This window comes from Penicillium taxi (genome assembly GCF_028828555.1).
Source record: "Penicillium taxi strain IBT 34144 chromosome Unknown utg000001l_segment0_segment0, whole genome shotgun sequence".
Taxonomy (NCBI): domain Eukaryota; kingdom Fungi; phylum Ascomycota; class Eurotiomycetes; order Eurotiales; family Aspergillaceae; genus Penicillium; species Penicillium taxi.
Window position 1 is genome coordinate 5,284,022 of NW_026643203.1, and position 17,973 is coordinate 5,301,994.

Here is a 17,973-nt window from a genome sequence, read left to right on the forward strand (position 1 = left end):
CTGTGTTTTTCGTCAACTTTACATTCGATTTTCCGTCTTCATCCTACCTTACCTCGACCTATTCCTTATTCGAAACAATTGCAGGCACGACAACGACACTTCTATCCTTCGAATCCTGTCAGCATCTCAGAGAGGTCAACCCTGATTGTGAATATGACTTTCTTTAAAAAGCAAGAACGAGCTAGTAGCCCAGTCGACGAAAAGGCATACCAGGAAAGCTCGACTAGTCGAGCGGATGACAATACATCTGAGCCAACACAAGCTGGTATCAAGCTTGAGCAAGAATTGGTTGAAATACCTGAGGCACCACCGCGAGAGATAATTGGCTGGAAGTGGTATTTGACACTGACCTCTATTCTCGCTTCTACCTTCTTGTATGCTCTTTATGCAACGGTGATAGCTGATGTACAACCTATCATTGTACAAGATCTTGGAGGTATCAAAAAGATGCCCTGGTTAAGTGTTGCCTTTCTACTTAGTGCGACAGCCACAAATCTGGCTTGGGGGCGTATGTATGGCTATCTCACTGCTAAGTGGTTCTTCATCTTTCATGTAACTGTTTTTGAAATTGGCTCAGCCATATGTGGTGCGGCTCTATCTATCAATGTGATGATTCTCGGGCGTGTGATCGCTGGAGTAGGTGGCTCAGGGCTCTATGTTGGCTGCATGACCCTTATTGCCACTACCTCAAAACCCAAGTTTTGGGCGCCATTGTCGAAGCTATCGATAAAACGTACATTCTTGTCATTACTGGCGGAGCACTTGTATCTATTTCGAGCTTACTAATGCGCCGTCAGAAACTATTTAGTGGTGCTCCTGAAGTTATGGTCGCTTAAGTATCCAGGTCGCCTTACGATTCCGAATGAGGGAGGATAAGTTTTGGTGCATCAACCTTGGAAAACTCCCGAGGTCTGCCTAGGTAGTTTTTGAAACCAGAAAATGCAGGCATATTGGCTAAACTGGTTGCGTAACATAATATTCGATCTTAAAATTTCTTAGGGTCGGAAAGGATCCATGGATGGCTTGGGTGATTATTGGGGCTCTTAGAAGTTAGAGGCAAGATAACCTTGGAATCTAATTTTTTACTACCTAGAACATTTGAACTACCTAGTCTAGTGCTCTACCTCTATCTAGTAGGTACCTAGGTAAAAAAGAGGATTCCTTTTGTAATAATAACTAGAAATATTCCATCTCAATTTCCTCAACATTGGAACAAACTCAAATTTAATTTCTGCTTCTCAGCCTCAAATAACATTGATCAGCTCGGTGCACGATTCCATAGCTAGCTTTAGGATCAGCTAGTGGTAGTGACACCGGTAGTAGATCAAACTCCCAGAGAACAAGTGTCGTGATCATACGCATCTCTAGGTATGCCAACCGGCGCCCCCAACAGCTTCGTGGTCCCATACCAAAAGCGATCTGTGGAGCCGCATTTGCATCAAACTCTGCGTCCTTCCAAGACTCTCCCTCCTTGTAGACAAGCCATCGCTCAGGGTCAAAGATGCTCAAGTCGCGGGTTTCATCCCAATTGTTGGGCTTAGCAGTCATACTACGCAGTTCAGGTTCGACTTTGAATGATGGCTCATGGAAGCCAGGTCCATTGGCAATCAAGATCACGTTTGTGCCTTTAGGAATGCAAGAGCAGGATAATTAGTGTTGACCTAAGAGTAGCTGTGTCTATAAATGGCAGTTTTTTGTCGATAAATTCCATCGATAGATAAAATCTCATATTTCAAAGCCTTCGGAAATATTGTCAAAAAGTTGAGGAACATATTTATGGACGTATCTACATACCGCTTTACCCGGCTCCTAGCGCTTAAGGCTGATAAAAACCTTAGAATCTTGGAAATTTGAAGATAAGTGAAAGGTCTAATGTTCGAGGTTGTTCAAATGCTTGTCATCTGAGAATGAATGTAGCTAGTGCTGGAGTTTCTTACAACTTCCAAGATAAGAAAGGTTCGAAGAGTTGGTCATCTCGCTACCTAGGCGGGTAGCAGGGCTCTGAGAACCTGGGCAATATCCATTATTTCCTTGGACCTAGTTACTTTAGCTATCGGCTTCATCTAAAGCTTCTTAAAAAATTGAACAAACCCGCAATAATTCGGTTGGCATCCAGATGTCCCCAGCGCCTTCGGCCCCGGGATATGTCGAATTCACTATTCGATCGCTCCCCCGAAATCTTCTTAGTAATTGATTAGAAATTGATTGACTTAATATAGAGCGACTAAATCAATGAACCCGTTAGCGTGATTATGCTACAGGCCTTATAGCAATGCAGATTTCGATATTACCTGATATCATCATTCGACGCGGACGAACGGAGCTGATGAAGGAGATATACAGTCTCATAGAGTTTAAACCATAGGAGATATATTAATGATACAAGCTGGGCATATAGCCGCAGCCTCTAGCTATCCACAACTTGAAGGCTAAAGGAGTCAAGCGTATCATATCCATCATGGATCTTGGTGGTACTTGAGTACAAAAAATATTTTCAGCAAATCCTCTGAACGCCATATCTTTATACATGGACAAGAAATAAATCAGAGATCGAATTCACCTGATAAAAGGTTCCCGAGTTCAGGCGTCGATGCTTCCCAGTTCAAATCAGGATGATCAAATGCAGCAATCATGGTGATATCAGGCAAATTTATTGAGTCTGAATTAGTAAAATTCAGCGATGGCGGATTCCCTGAAGCTTCATTTGCTTGTGATAGTCCGTTATTTTCCAATCTCAGAGCTGTACTAGGCTGCTTTGTTGTTTTTTGAAGAAGTTGCATGAGAGACCGTGAAACTATCTCAGCCATGTGACTAAAATCTGCCAGCGTTTGCAAGCAGTGGATGGCCTTTTGAATGGCGATCGTGCACTGGTCTTCCTTAAGATCTATCATACTATCACTCAGGGGATCCAACCTTGATGGGCTGGAGTGCTGATTTCCATCTCCCATAAACAGACTTGGGTCCATGGAAAGGTACACAAGGAGCACTGCAGCTTCAAAAGTCGGTCGAATAATGTGTACAAGGCGAGTATAGGAGTTGCCCATTAAAGCATAAAGGGAGGAAGTGCTCTTGAGAGTATATAACGCGGCAATTGCAAGGGCCTTTTGCTGAGATAGTAGCAAGACCTGCTTATATTTGGGGAAGGGTCGTATGTGGCTTAGCTTTTGCATAAGCACTGGCCAGAAGTTGTAGCAAAGAGACTCAAGTATGGAAATATGGAAGATTTCTCTTTGTTTCGGGAGTGTCGAGATACGCTTATCGTATTGAGTGTCGGGCTGTAGCGCGAAAGCAGATGGTATTATGGTGAGGTATTCATGGCAAAACTTTTCGTATCGTTCCTCAGCTGCGACAACGTCATATTGAAAATGGCAGCAGCCAGCGTATATGGCCTTCCAAAAGTTCGCCAAGCGGGCTTGAAGAAGATGTCCTGTAAATTCATCAATTTCCTTATTGTAGTCAAGTTCGGGGCCGAGTTGCATGCGCGGCATATTTTCAGGACTTAATAGACAGGGAAAAATAGGAATCCGATCTTGTTGCCTATATAGAAGGCTTAAAGAATGTACGAGCCAAAGTCAGCAAGAAATTATTAATAGAGATCATGGTGCTTATACCTATCCCATATGTAAAGGTTACAAAGTACTCGACGTCGCATCTCCTTTTCAAGTTCTCCAAGACCTGAGGTCGGTATAGCCTCTCTGCCAATTCCAATCCTTAAAGCAGTCTGTATTGCGAATTTAAGTATCTCTCGAAATTCTCTCACTTGCCCATCACACTGTGATTTGAGCCCTGCGAATAGCAGATGCTGCACGCGAAGAAGACTGCCTCTCGGGTTAATACGGTTGCATATTAAAGAAAACTGGTCCGCAGTATTGTCACAAAGTTGGCGAATATTTCCCAGCGGCATACCACGAATACTTTCCATGGTATACGATTGGGAAGGGAGAAACTCGGAGGCATAGGAGCACATTCTTAGAATGACGACTGCGAATTCTATATCAAACACAGTTGATGGTTGTTCCATATCCCACCACAGCTGATATTGTTCAAGGAACCATGGAGGATAGATCAGTTGGTCAATCCTAAAGCAACCGATCGATCAAACAGCCCGAGAGTTGATTTTGGAGATCTAATACATACCAATTTACTTCTGCCACAAAGTATTGCACAAGAAAATCCAAGATCGAACGATCCGGCATTTTGTCAAAACTTTGTTGAAAGTCTGCGACAACGTCATTTGATAGGGTCTGGTCTCTATCATCAAGGCTGCGTTCTTCCCATGGCCCTCCCTGATCAAAGTATGTCAATACAGAAGCTGTAGTTGCTAGAGGACGCTTTGTTCTTGAAATTCGGCTTACCAGACGTAAGAGCGCCAATGTGTTGGTGTGACTATCCTCCGAGTAGCCAAAGACTTCTGCTAGTGACAGAGATCCTAGGTCTATCTGTGGACTTTGGTTGCTTTGCAAATCAGGGAACGGGTCACGGGAGACAAAATTAGCGCTAACAGATGGCTGAGTGCTGCTTCTTTGTTCACTTCCATTGCGTTGAACATTCGCTTGTGCCGGTGGGTTGACCGGTTGAGGCGTTTCCGATGGATAATAGGCGCAGTCATCTGGGCGTCGGCGGCGAGTACAATGATTGCATGGGTACTGCCGGTTGCACTTTACATATTTATTAATTCTGCACACATTTGCTCGAAAAAACAGGATTCTTCCAGCACCTTCTGTTTTCTTGTGTAGCAAGGGATGCAAGAAGACACCTTACGCTTTCCTCGAGCCTGCATTATACCGTGTCAAGTAATCGAGAAACCGATAATAAGCTTCAGGAGTTTGATGACCGGGCTTCAGACGATGTGCATTGACAAGAGGACGGGCCTAGCTTGGTAATGAACACTAAACACCGTTGGACGCTAAAAGTAGGCCTTAACCGGTCCCTTTCATAAATTACCAATTTATTACGGACCCGCGCTAACGCGGGTCCAACACATGAAAATGATCAGACCAGATGCAGGTCATGCGTGCTGTTGAGAGAGCATCCAACATCCGACCGGTGAAAGATGTAACCCACTGTGCAGTATTATATCAGGATATCTCTTTCGACAAAATATATCTGAAAGGTTGGCAGGATGGTCTTAATGCTGAAGTCCACGGGACACATTTACACAAAGCCACGAAGACTTTACCACTGGATTTCTTCGTAATGACGACTTCAATTCTTTCTGTACTCAGCTTTGTGACTCAGGCTCTTACACCGCTGCAAACAACTTTCAGTATCAATTTGCTCCATACGCTCCATACAGTCACCGTCTAGGCCTTCCCGCTACGGCGGCCCAGTTTGACTTGGTCAATGATGTTGGCCATCTTAGCACCGATGCTACAACATTAGATTTGATGGCTCACAACAAAGTGATGACTTTGCCCGAGAGCGTCTTTTTAGGCTTACTGGAGCCGTCATTCCTCGGTCCCAGTTCCTCCATGCAGAGTGCTGATCTTGAATTCGATCCGTTGGCTGCAGCCACATATGTGACTTACATGAGTCCAGCACAAATGGCCGCCAATCAGCATATCGATGACGAAATGGATATTCGCCGCGCTAACCCCACAGTGGTATATGATGCGCGTTTTTCATACATACCACCAAGCCTCCAGTGGGGCAAAATATGTTGAATTCAAAAGTTTACCACGCAAAAGAGCTGTATGTAAGCGTATTGCAGGGATCTCGGTACATATCAACTGGTACGGATAAATGTCATTGAAATACTTGAGGAGGGGAAGATTACACTATGGGGTCCTTTCTCATGACGATCCTCCTCTCTCGAAGGGCTAGGGAATTGGTACGCGTCACCCGCAGACTCGTTTCGGGTCCACAAACAGGACAAACACCTAATTCTTGGCAAATTATACTAATTATGAAGACATATAATTGGTTGATAAGACTTTTTGGACGAGTCATCAATTTTATACAGCTTAATTAGGAAATAGTTATGCATTTGCGGGTAACGCGGGTGGGTGCGGGTGAGTCTTGGCGGAGCAATGCGGGTTTCGGGTCGGTTCCCAATTCCAGTTTGTGGGACTCGGTGCGGGTGAGGGCGAGGCCTAGACTCGTGTCTCTCTACCTTGGTCGGTAAAATTCATGCTAATTGGTTCTAGACTTAAGTATGGAGCTGTCATAGGTTAAAAAAATACCTTGACAAATGATGTTTAGTGTGACAGATACAACGGGTCAGGCGAAAGGCAGAAAGAGCAGCATCGGCTGACCGCCTAGCTGACCGCCGAAGTGGCAGGTAGATTACATTACGAGGAGGAGCTTCTCTCCTCTTCCTTCTTTAACTTAGAATTCGATCACATTGACACAACTTATTACGAACATCACGTAGCAGTTCCTGGTCTGTTACATTATTCTAAGTTCACCCCAAACCACCTCCGTTTCGCAGCTTTTCACCGTCAAAAGGTTGCAACCACCAGATCATATCAGAGAAGGCGTGACGCGAAGAATACGCAACTAAGACGATAGCGTTTAATGGTTCGAGAGGTTCGATCGTCTCGCGGAGACACTTCCTCGCCAATGAACGGAAAACAGAACGAATAGGAAGCCATGAGAGCTGATGCAGAACGACGTATGAGTCTGCTGAAAGAACCTGTTAAGGGCGTGAACGCCCTACTCGATGATTTACACGACTTGAACATCTTAAACGATGAAGGCATGAACCTCGATCAGTTCCAAGCCTGGTTCCGTAAGAACCCTGAGAACCTATTCGAGTCAATGGTGAGTATCATCAACCAGTTCAGAGAAACCAAGGAGACTTCCGATGAGGTCGTCCTTCGCCTCCAAGAGGAAAATACTACCCTGAAGAATGCTATCGAATTCTCTCGCTCAGAGATCACTGACTTAGAGGCATCTCTACTCCGCGTGGCACGCTATAAAAGCCCTGACCTCCGTCGTGACGAGACCCCAGGAACTAAAACTTTAGAGAGCACCAGAGCTCGCGGAGGCAAGAGAACTGCAAAGCTATGCGACCCACCGCTGTTTACCGGAGCAGACGGTTACGAGTTCGAAGACTGGCTAATGCAGATGGAAGATAAACTGACTGGTAATGCCGACCACTATAACAGCGAGGCACTAAAGAAAGCATATATCAGGAGTCGAGTTTCCGGAAAGGCAAGCTCTCAACTAGTGCCCCGTTCTCGTAAGGATTGTAACAGGTTGAATCCTGGTGAACTATCACGTGGTTGTACCACGTGACCCACCAACCGCATACCTCACGATTCCACCCCGAATTGTTCACGTTCTTCAAGGATTTTGTAAATAGCATGTGCCTAGCTAGTTCTGAATTCAAGATTAGCTTTAGCCCTTCACATACAAAATCCTTCCTCTAACGAGAGTAAAACCCACGACCGACGATAAGAAAAGCGCTCTCAGAAAGTATCTGATCGAGCCATATACGACAGACGAACGAATCGCTCTCGGAAAGAATCCGATCGAGCATACCAACGAATACGAAAAGCTCTTAGAAAGTATCTAATTGAGCGTCCTATGAATACGAAATCGCTCTTAGAAAGTATCTAGTTGAGCATCCGATAAACGAATTGAAGACGGAAAGCATCCGATTTAAACACGAGAAGAAAACGAATACCTTCATCATCATGACTGTAAGCGAACCGTCGAGCCCACCCGAGTAGGCCAGGACGTTGATGCAGCACATCAGTTAGACAAGTATTAGTACCGATGAGAGAATTAGAAGACTCGAAGAATTAGTGGTTCGGTCCCAGGAGCGAGCCGCTCCCGAACCACCTATGGAACCACAAAGGATACCAATCGAATCAACCAGCGATAATAACCAGATTCGACGACCTCGCCCTCGTCTCCCCGACCCCGCGATGTATGCAGGAAACATCTCTGATTGGCTAACCTAGAGAATCTCGATAGAGAACAAATTACTAGTAGACGGAGCTGCCATCGGTACCCTATAAGAGTAATTCCTCTATATATTTTCCCGCCTAGAGAAAATGGCCGCCAAGAACACCGGAACGTTTATGAAGACATAACGAAGCGAAGGCAACCTATATATGCTTCTAGAATATCTTGAGAGGATATATAGGGACCCTAACGCTCGATCACGAGCAGCTCGGCGTCTATATTAGCTTAAACAGAAGCCCGACCAGCCTTTTTCACGATTCCTTCCCTAGTTAGAAAGAGAGCTCGCAGATGCTGGTGCAACCAAATAGCACGACGAAGTAAAACGACAACTCTTACTAAATGCTCTTAATAAAGATATAACGAATTCGCTTATGAATCGTGGTGTTCCCTATGATTTTATAGGTCTTATCACACGGCTCCACGAAATCGATACTGATAGCGAGATACTAAATATCGTATTAGGTAGACGCCAGTTATCCACTCGCCAGCGAATCCAAAGAGATCAATCAACCATAGCTATAGAGGATAGGATGGACTAGACTCTAATAATAAACACGAACACCATATAGACAAATTCGTCCCGATTCGTGAACAAAAAGGGACAGGTTCGTAAAGAGGATCAACATCTTATAGGAAAACATGCAAAATGGGTCGAGAAAGAAGAACTCTAATATCGCCGTACAGAAAAGAGATATCTACGATATGGTCGAGATAACTATTGGCAAAGCGTATGCCTTTTACTGCCCGCATAGAATCCGAACCAAGTGGTGGTACAGAATATAGTAGTTGAAGAACCAAGATCGAGCCACCCCCGAAGAAGGGAGTATTCGCCAGCGATTAAAGAAGATAAAGCGGAGAATGATTTAGGAAAAGATTAGCTCCTGCATTAAACCGCGAGCAGGAGCAGAAGAGGGTTAAGAAGCTACTAAAGAAAGAGGCGTTATTCTATATTAATGCTAGAGTTAATAGAATTCAATTCGTGAAGACTTTAGTAGATAACGGAAGCGATAGCTATACATCTATCAGCGGACACCTAGCGTAATCTCTTAACCTTCCGCGTATCCCGATTCCACCGCGAATCCTGAACGGAGTCATCAAGAATCAAGGATGGATCACTTAGGCCATATACTTCGATCTTGATGTTAATGGACTATAATAGCAGAAAGTCTTTGCCTATATCATTCTAAGACAATTAGACGAAATGATACTTAGGACGCCTTGGTTAAAAGATGTCGACGGAGTTTACACTACAAAACAAGGGTATTTAGATATCCATTCGAGAAATAGAGAGCACATTCGTTATTAGAACCGCATCGACCCGTCAATCGGTCTAATAAAAGTAAAGAGATTGAAAGTACAGCAATCATCTATAGGAGAAATCAAAGAACTATTCGATAGTGTTTTATCGCCGGACTACCTCTAAATAGCTAAAGTAACTATGGACGATATCGATAAGGCGCTGCAACCTAAGAAATTCACCGATCCGAGAGCTAAACTTCCCCTATAATATCTCCCTTGGTTAGATGTTTTTAGCCAGGAGAAAGCAGACAAGCTTCCGAGCCATCGCCTAGGGATCGATCATAAGATACCCTTAACACGCGATGGAAATGGTAACAAATCGATACCACCTTATAGGCTATTATATAGAATGAATAGAGAAGAGCTATTAGTTCTACGAAAAACTCTTACCAATCTACTAGGAAAAGGATTTATATAAGTCAGCAAATCGCTAGTAGCTTTACTAGTGTTATTAGTACGAAAACCTGGTGGAGGCATCCGATTCTGTGTCGATTATAGAGGGTTAAACTCTATAACCATCAAGGACTATTACCCCCTACCTCTAATTCAAGAAATACTACGAAATATGTCGAAGGCTCGCTGGTTTACTAAACTCGATATTATAGCGGCTTTCTATAAGATCAGAATACAGGAAGGCGAAGAATAGAAGATAGCGTTTCGAACACGATACGGGCTCTATAAGTGGCTAGTTACACCTTTTAGCCTAACTAGCACTCCCGCAACCTTCTAATGGTATATCAATGAAGTTCTACGCGAATTTCTCGACGAGTTTATATCAGCATATATAGACAATATTATTATTTACTCCAACGGATCGATCATAGATCATAGACAAAAAGTACGCGAGGTACTCTAGAAGCTAAGAGATGCTGGACTTTAATACGATATCGAGAAATCTGAATTTGAATAGAGCTCTATAAAATACCTAGGGTTCATCATACAAGCTAGAGAAGGTCTATATATAGACCCGAAGAAAGTTGAAGCCATTAAGCTATAGGAAGCACCTACTAATATCCGAGAAGTACGTGGTTTTATTGGATTCGCTAACTTCTACTAGACGTTTATACCATAATTCGTAGACGTCTCTACATTATTGGTGTAGTTAATAAAGAAAGATACGATATTTAAATAGGACAAGGAGAAACAAGAATCATTCGAGACCCTAAAGGACCTCTTTATCTCTGCACCAATATTAGCTTATTTCCGAGAAGACACCGAAATAATAGTGGAAACAGACGCATCTAGATAGGCGATAGGAGTAGTCTTATCATAAAGACAAGAAGATAGGACGCTAAGACCATGCGCCTATCTCTCGCGTAAGTTCTCACCTATAGAGACTAATTATATGATACACGACAAGGAATTACTCGCTATCATCTATACGCTATAGGAATAGAAGCTAGAGCTAAAGATGGTCCCGCGATTCGTGGTCTTAACGGACCACAAAAATCTACGATACTTTCATAAGGCGTAGGATCTAAGCGAACAACAAATAAGATAGGCAGACATCCTGGCCGAATTCGACTTTAAGCTACGATATCGACCTAGGAAACAGGCGATCCAACCAGATGCTCTATCCCGGCAAGGACAAGACGAACCTAAAGGAATCTCTGATAAGAGGCTCACGAATCGTTTCTAGAAACTCTTCGAATCAGTAACAATCCGTAATAATAGCACTAAACCAAGTCTATCTTTAGACTTTGATATACTAGTAGCGATGTTTGAAGAAGCAGAAATATAGGAAGCATAGAATAACGCGCGGAAGGAAGATCAAATATACTAGTAGTTCGCACTCGCACTTGAAAAGGGAGACCGACGAATCCCTACCAAATCGAACCTGAAAATAAGCCTATCCGAGTGCGACTTAGATGAACGAAATCTTCTATATTTTAGGAAAAGGATATAGATTCTAGATAATAAACCACTACGCACAACCTTGATCTAGAAGGTCCACGATTCCTATATAACTAGACATCTAGGACGGGACGTAACCTATACGATACTAGCCTATAGATTCTTTTAGCTAGGAATGACGAACAATATATAGAGATTCTTAAGGAATTACACGATTTATAGACGAAACACGATTTAGAGAGATTCGAAGCAAGGCCTACTTAAACCGTTACCAATTCCATAACGAATCTGGGCCGAACTATCTATGGATTTTATCACAGAACTTCCACCCACTAGGAAAGAAAGAGCGACGAATTATCTAGTAATTACTGATCGGCTATCTAAAGGAGTGATCCTAATAGATATATATAGTATTACTACGGAAAGCGTCGCAGATATCTTTATAAAGCATATTTATATACATCATGGTTTACTAATAGCGATCACTAGTGACCGCGGCCTATAGTTCGTAGGGGGGTTCTAGCGAATCGTGTGCGAAAAGCTAAAGATTCGACGCCGATTATCTACCATATTCCACCCCTAAACTAATAGAGCTACGGAACACGTAAATCAAGAAGTCGAACGAATTCTACGCGCCTTTACTATATACGCATAGGACGACTAGGCAAGTTTATTACCTATCGTAGCTATAGCGATCAATAACCAAGACGTAACCTCTACTAGACTATCTCCATTCTTCTTCACACACAGATACCATATCGATCTAGTCGAAGTAATAGAAGTCCAAGCAGAGAGAGGACCAGAGATCGCAGCGGAAACGTTCACGAACCGGCTACGAGACGCCACCGATTAGGCAAATGCAGCGATGGCTATCGCCCAAGAACGCCAACAAGAACAAGCGAATTGTTCAAGACGAGCCGCTCTAGTCTATAATATCAACGATAAAGTATGGCTAAACCTACAGAATGTACGCACGATACGGCCTTCAAAGAAACTAGACTGGCTTCACGCCAAATACATAGTTCTAGAAGTGCCATCCTCTTATATAGTGAAGCTGGATGTGCTAAGCGGCATACATCCTGTCTTCTATATTGAGTTAATAAGACCCGCGGCAACGGACCCGTTACCATCACAAATCGTGGACGATTCGCAACCGCCTCCGCTGTTAGTCGAAGGAGATCTGGAATACGAAATTGAAGAGATCCTATAAGCAAGGACACGAAAAATTGGACGTGGATCGCGGAGGGAAGCATTAGTGAAATGGCGAGGATACGCAGAACTAACATGGGAACCTATCGACGCAGTAGAAAACTGCACAGCTCTCGACACCTTTGAACTACGATACGGACCAATTACGACTTCGAATGGACCCCGGAAAACAGGAGAATAGGAGGGGGGTATTATAACAGGTTGAATCCTGGTGAACTATCATGTGGTTGTACCACGTGACCCACCAACCGCATACCTCACGATTCCACCCCGAATTGTTCACGTTCTTCAAGGATTTTGTAAATAGCATGTGCCTAGCTAGTTCTGAATTCAAGATTAGCTTTAGCCCTTCACACAAGCAGGCCGATAAACCGAAGCCGCTGGTTCATATCGCAGTAATCGGCGCTCCGGCCTTCCACCAGTACTACATTAGGAAGAAGGCACCTCTAAATGTTATCTTACTTCCGGAGATAGAACGAATATTAGCCGAACGATGTAACAGGCTGGTGCCTGCTTTAGCATTCATGCCTGTGCCACTCATGCTCGTCACGTGCCACCCGCACCCGCATCCCTTATATTGCCATATGTCCATAGCTAGTCTCTCTCTCTTCTCTTCAAGCTTAATAAAGACAGTTTGTCGGCATCACTAGTTCTGCATTCAAGATTAGTATTAGCCCTTCGCATTTATTAAGCTTCCTTTTCGATTCGGTTCCGGTTCTTTTTCGAGAAGTACACGAACCGCCAGTTTTCCATGATGGACCAGACCAACCTTTTAGCTCTTGTGCAGCAGATGCAGCAGCAGCTTTCAGACCAGCAAAACCAGTTATTAGCGATCGCTTCGCAACAGAACCAGAACCAGCATTACCATCTTCCTGACCCACCCCGATTTGACGGCAAGCCCTTCACACTACGTACATGGCTCCCAGCAATATAAGCCAAGTTAGAGGCCGATGGCCTTACAGGACGACAAGCATTCAACTATATCTATAATCGCCTAGAACCACCTCAACAAGCATCAGTGTTACATCTTCAAGATAAAGCCAACCCCGATCAGATCTTCCAGTACTTTCAGCGTCTATGCTATAACCCCCGCGAGAAACAAGAGAATATTCTTCGATTCGCCAATATCCGGCAGAGAGATGATGAAAGCCTCATCGCCTATCTAGCTAGATTTGAACGCCTTTCGCATGAAGCAAGTATAGGTCTCGTGGACTAGGCGCTTTTCGCGATAACCACACTTCACCGTGGACTCCGTCGCCCTCTTCGCGAGACCCTCGAACAAGTTAGCGATTCGCTATTTAGCCTTTCGTATGAAGCTTATATCGAGTTTTTACAACGATACGACCGTCGCCAGCCAAGATTCCAGACCCAGCCAGAACCCAGAAATCAGCCAAATTTCCAGAAGAAACCCCAGAACCAGTCCCAGAACCAGTCCCAGAACCAGCCTACCTCTAGTCAATTCATAAACCAACTCGAACCAATGGATTTATCAGTCAACACTACTAAGACCCGCCCGATTTCACCAAGCAACCAAGTAAGGATAAGAACAGCTCAGATCCAACCATACATCGTCCCCGAGAGACAGGCCCAAGAACGTGCCCAAGTACGCCACGATACGCGACAGTTCCTAGGTCTATGTTATTATTGCGGTTCCGAAACACATTATATAAAGGATTGCCATTTAACTAGCCCACGATCCAGCCGTTCACCAACCCCAACCTGCTCTAGAACTCCAGCTTACATCGCCTCCGACGACGACGACCCATAGGAGGGGGCTATTGTAACAGGCTGGTGCCTGCTTTAGCATTCATGCCTGTGCCACTCATGCTCGTCACGTGCCACCCGCACCCGCATCCCTTATATTGCCACATGTCCATAGCTAGTCTCTCTCTCTTCTCTTCAAGCTTAATAAAGACAGTTTGTCGGCATCACTAGTTCTGCATTCAAGATTAGTATTAGCCCTTCGCAAACGACGCGAGAAGCCAGTCACCCCGAAAACTGAAGATGAGCTTAGGGCGATGGTTCCGCCAGAATACCATGATATATTAGACGTTTTCTCAGCCACAGCATCAGATACTTTACCAGAGCACGCACCTAAGAAGGATCACAAGATTAAAGTCATAGACGGAGCAGACCCCTCTAAAGCCATAGGCCACGCTCCACTCTATAAGATGTCCACAGAGAAGCTAGAAGCTGCCAAGAAATACATCATGGCGAACCTTGATAAGGGCTTCATAGTACTAAGTGATGCTCCGTTCGCCTCACCAATCCTTATGGCGGAATAGCATGGCAAGCTAAGGTTTTGTGTAGACTACCGGAAGTTAAACGCCATCACCTAGAAAGACCGTTATACCATCCCATTGATCAGTGAGCTACTCGAGAAACTATCCTCTGCGAAGAGGTTTACTAAGCTCGATATATAGCAAGGATTCCATAGACTCCGTATAAGTGAAGATGCAGAGGACCTAACCTTATTCAAGACGAGGTATAGCAATTTCAAGTTCAAGGTGATGCCGTTTAGACTAACAAATAGCCCCGCGACGTTCCAACGATATATGAACAGCCTTTTCTTAGATATCCTGGACGTCTTTATGGTAGTGTTTATAGACGACATTCTGATATTCACGAACGACGACGGCGGCGGCATAGAACAAGTAAGGAGAGACCACACCAACCAGGTTAGGCTAGTGCTAGAGAGACTCCGCTAGGCAGGATTATAGGCTGCCATCCATAAGTGCGAATTTAATATAGCGGAAACACGGTTCCTTGGGTTTATCGTATCCTCGGACGGGATCAAGGTCGACCTAGAGAAGATATCTGCAGTACTCCTATAGGAGGCGCCACAAACAGTGAAAGGGGTGCAATCTTTGGTTTTTGTAACTTCTACCAAGTGTTCATTCCGAAGTTCAGCAGGATAGCGAAGCCGCTAAACGATCTCACGAAGAAGCATATACCATTTATATGGTCAGATGGATGCTAGTTAGCGTTCGAAAAGCTACGGAGCCTACTAGTAGAGGCCCCGCTGCTAAGATATTATGATCCAGAGATTCAAACCAGGCTCGAGACAGATGCTTCGGATAAGACTGTCAGCGACCTACTCTCATAAATACATAATAGACGATGGCACCCTATAGGCTACTTCTCGAAGACGATAGATGCCCACCAACAGAATTATGATATATATAATAAAGAGATGTTGGCGATCATCAAATCTCTTGAATAATAGGAAGCCGAGCTCGCAGGATTGACTTAGAAAGAAAAATTCGATATACTTATGGACCATCGAGCACTAGAATACTTCATGACAAAAAGAAAGCTGACTACACGGCAGTCATAGTGGTCCGAGTACCTCAGTCAGTTCTACTTCTAGATACGCTACCGGCCTAGGCGCGAGAACGTGGTAGTAGATATATTATCACGACCAGAAGGCCAGCTCGAAGGGGATATCGCGGATTCCTGGAAAGGGCCGAGGCACCAGCAATTGATACCAGAGAGAGCGATAGATCCAGCGATTCGAGCCACGATCGCGGCCATGGAAACTCTAGGGCTATTCCTGATAGACGAGCTACTCTAGGCGAATAAGGAAGCTGAATCCCTGAAGGAGGAACGGATGCTCGCGAGCCAAGGCGACGGAAAGTTTCAACTCCAAGGGGAGATTCTGCTCTACGAAGGACGACTCGTGGTACCGATATAGGAAGACAAGATATTACAGACACGGCTATTGAACGACATACATAAACAGGCATCTATCGCCCATCCAGGGAAGGCGAAGACAAAAGATCTGATCCGCGCACAATACTACTGGCCCGGCTGGGCCCAGTTTTGCGACTAGTATATTAATAACTATATATGTAAGCGGGATAAGACGCCATAGGATAAGACACCTGGTCTTCTACATTCACTCCCGATCCTAGAGCGCCCATAGAGTCACATCGCGATAGACTATAAGGAGCTCCCGAGGAGCGCGGAAGGTTTCGACATGGCATTCGTCATCATTGACAGGCTAAGTAAGACACCGATAACCTTGCCATATAGAAAAACGATCGATGCTAAAGGGATAGCAAAGCTGTTTATCGAGAATGTATATCGACACTACAGAGCCCCAGACATAATAGTCTCTGATAGAGGACCGCAATTCATCGCGGAATTCTGGAGAGAATTTTGCGCGATACTCGGGGTAAAGTTGAAGTTGAGTTCAGGGCAGCATCCATAGATAGATGGCCAGACCAAGATCACCAATCAACATATAACCATACGACTTCGGCCATTCGTGAACCACTTCCAGGACGACTGGCCTTAGCTAGTTCCGATGTTAGATCACGCCGCATCTTCGTTAACACAGGATTTAATATAAGCGACCCCTTTTTAGGTGAAACTAGGCTACCAGCCACGGACGTCGTTCGACTGGTCAAGCATCGCGAGCAGGGAAACACCCGTCTCAAAGCGAATTAAGCTAGAGAGGGCCGAGGCCCACACACGGATACAGCGCCTCGAAGAAGCATGGTCATTCGCACAGAAAGAGATGGCAGCCGCACAGGCTCGACAAGCGGTGCAGGCGAATAAACATCGTAGAGAAGAAGACTTCGGGATAGGAGATATGGTGTGGCTCTCGATGAAGGACTACACAACCAATAGGCCGAGTAAGAAACTAGACCACCAGATGGCAGGACCGTTCCAGATCATTACATAAGAAGGACACTCAGCATTCAGGCTAGACCTACCTATACAGATGAAGGTACATCCGGTGTTCTACGCCGAAAAGCTCTAGAAAGCAGCAACAGATCCCACCCCTGGACAGGAAGACCAGGACGCAGAGCCAGTAGTGATTACGGGCCAGCTCTACAGCGACGAGCCCGAATGGGAAGTAGAGGAGATTCTCACTTCGCGATTACACTACGGAAAAGTCCAATACAAGGCTAAGTGGGAGGGCACAATGCAGGACATGGAAAATTGGTATCCGGCTTCCAACTTCAAGGGGTGCCCTGCCCTGCTTGAAGACTTCCACGAGAGACACCCGACATTCGCGACTCCTAGAGGCATCAAGAAGTGGATGACCGCATGGCACGACGGATTTGAACTCGAAGACGATCCGGCTGACGACAAACCAGAGGCACCGGTTTCGGGACGAAACCGAACCAATAAGGGGGGTAATGTGACAGATACAACGGGTCAGGCGAAAGGCAGAAAGAGCAGCATCGGCTGACCGCCTAGCTGACCGCCGAAGTGGCAGGTAGATTACATTACGAGGAGGAGCTTCTCTCCTCTTCCTTCTTTAACTTAGAATTCGATCACATTGACACAACTTATTACGAACATCACGTAGCAGTTCCTGGTCTGTTACATTTAGTATAGGATCAAGAGTGGCACTATATAAGTAGAACCTGCGTATGATTTCTTGAGAGCGAAATCATTATAGTCTTTTGGCTCAGTGGGATGGACGTGGACGCAGGCACGATCCCTTCACAGGAGCTTATTGGCTTATTGTAGAGATAAAAGTTTGACACAATATGTACTTTTAAGTCAAGCTCCGTGTAGGTTCGGGGCACTATTCCTGGGTCTAGACTACCTCTAGGGCTCTCGGATGAACATAATGTTTGTACTTTTGATAACGCCGCGAGGGTTCACACTAAATCCTGTCCTACGGGTATGTCTACCCTCTTCGGATATCAAACCTGTCACTTTGTCTCATAAGGATTC

The 17,973-nt window shown here is 44.8% G+C and overlaps 7 protein-coding genes across 7 annotated transcripts; 4 read left to right on the forward strand and 3 right to left on the reverse strand.

The window, feature by feature from the left end:
• Positions 1-153: 153 nt before the first annotated feature.
• N7495_001923 (uncharacterized protein) lies at positions 154-786 on the forward strand (the record flags this gene model as incomplete). The annotated part of the gene is made up of 1 exon (XM_057204593.1): positions 154-786. One exon carries the CDS (start codon positions 154-156, stop codon positions 784-786), a length of 633 nt encoding a protein of 210 aa, XP_057068666.1.
• A 438-nt stretch (positions 787-1,224) lies between these two features.
• N7495_001924 (cytochrome P450) lies at positions 1,225-1,548 on the reverse strand (the record flags this gene model as incomplete). Its single annotated transcript, XM_057204594.1, has 1 exon — positions 1,225-1,548. The coding sequence occupies one exon, from the start codon at positions 1,546-1,548 to the stop codon at positions 1,225-1,227; it is 324 nt and encodes a 107-aa protein (XP_057068667.1).
• Positions 1,549-2,543: 995 nt separating this feature from the next.
• N7495_001925 (uncharacterized protein) lies at positions 2,544-3,488 on the reverse strand (the record flags this gene model as incomplete). Its single annotated transcript, XM_057204595.1, has 1 exon — positions 2,544-3,488. The coding sequence occupies one exon, from the start codon at positions 3,486-3,488 to the stop codon at positions 2,544-2,546; it is 945 nt and encodes a 314-aa protein (XP_057068668.1).
• Positions 3,489-4,096: 608 nt separating this feature from the next.
• Positions 4,097-4,780, reverse strand: N7495_001926 (uncharacterized protein; the record flags this gene model as incomplete). The annotated part of the gene is given in 4 exon segments (XM_057204596.1): positions 4,097-4,126; positions 4,146-4,286; positions 4,356-4,658; positions 4,757-4,780. 4 exon segments carry the CDS (start codon positions 4,778-4,780, stop codon positions 4,097-4,099), a joined length of 498 nt encoding a protein of 165 aa, XP_057068669.1.
• A 1,811-nt stretch (positions 4,781-6,591) lies between these two features.
• On the forward strand, positions 6,592-7,120 carry N7495_001927 (uncharacterized protein; the record flags this gene model as incomplete). Its single annotated transcript, XM_057204597.1, has 2 exons — positions 6,592-7,039; positions 7,110-7,120. The coding sequence occupies 2 exons, from the start codon at positions 6,592-6,594 to the stop codon at positions 7,118-7,120; spliced, it is 459 nt and encodes a 152-aa protein (XP_057068670.1).
• Positions 7,121-13,030: 5,910 nt separating this feature from the next.
• N7495_001928 (uncharacterized protein) lies at positions 13,031-13,492 on the forward strand (the record flags this gene model as incomplete). Its single annotated transcript, XM_057204598.1, has 2 exons — positions 13,031-13,187; positions 13,239-13,492. 2 exons carry the CDS (start codon positions 13,031-13,033, stop codon positions 13,490-13,492), a joined length of 411 nt encoding a protein of 136 aa, XP_057068671.1.
• A 3,306-nt stretch (positions 13,493-16,798) lies between these two features.
• N7495_001929 (chromo domain-containing protein) lies at positions 16,799-17,479 on the forward strand (the record flags this gene model as incomplete). Its single annotated transcript, XM_057204599.1, has 2 exons — positions 16,799-16,916; positions 17,058-17,479. The coding sequence occupies 2 exons, from the start codon at positions 16,799-16,801 to the stop codon at positions 17,477-17,479; spliced, it is 540 nt and encodes a 179-aa protein (XP_057068672.1).
• Between the last annotated feature and the right edge of the window lie 494 nt (positions 17,480-17,973).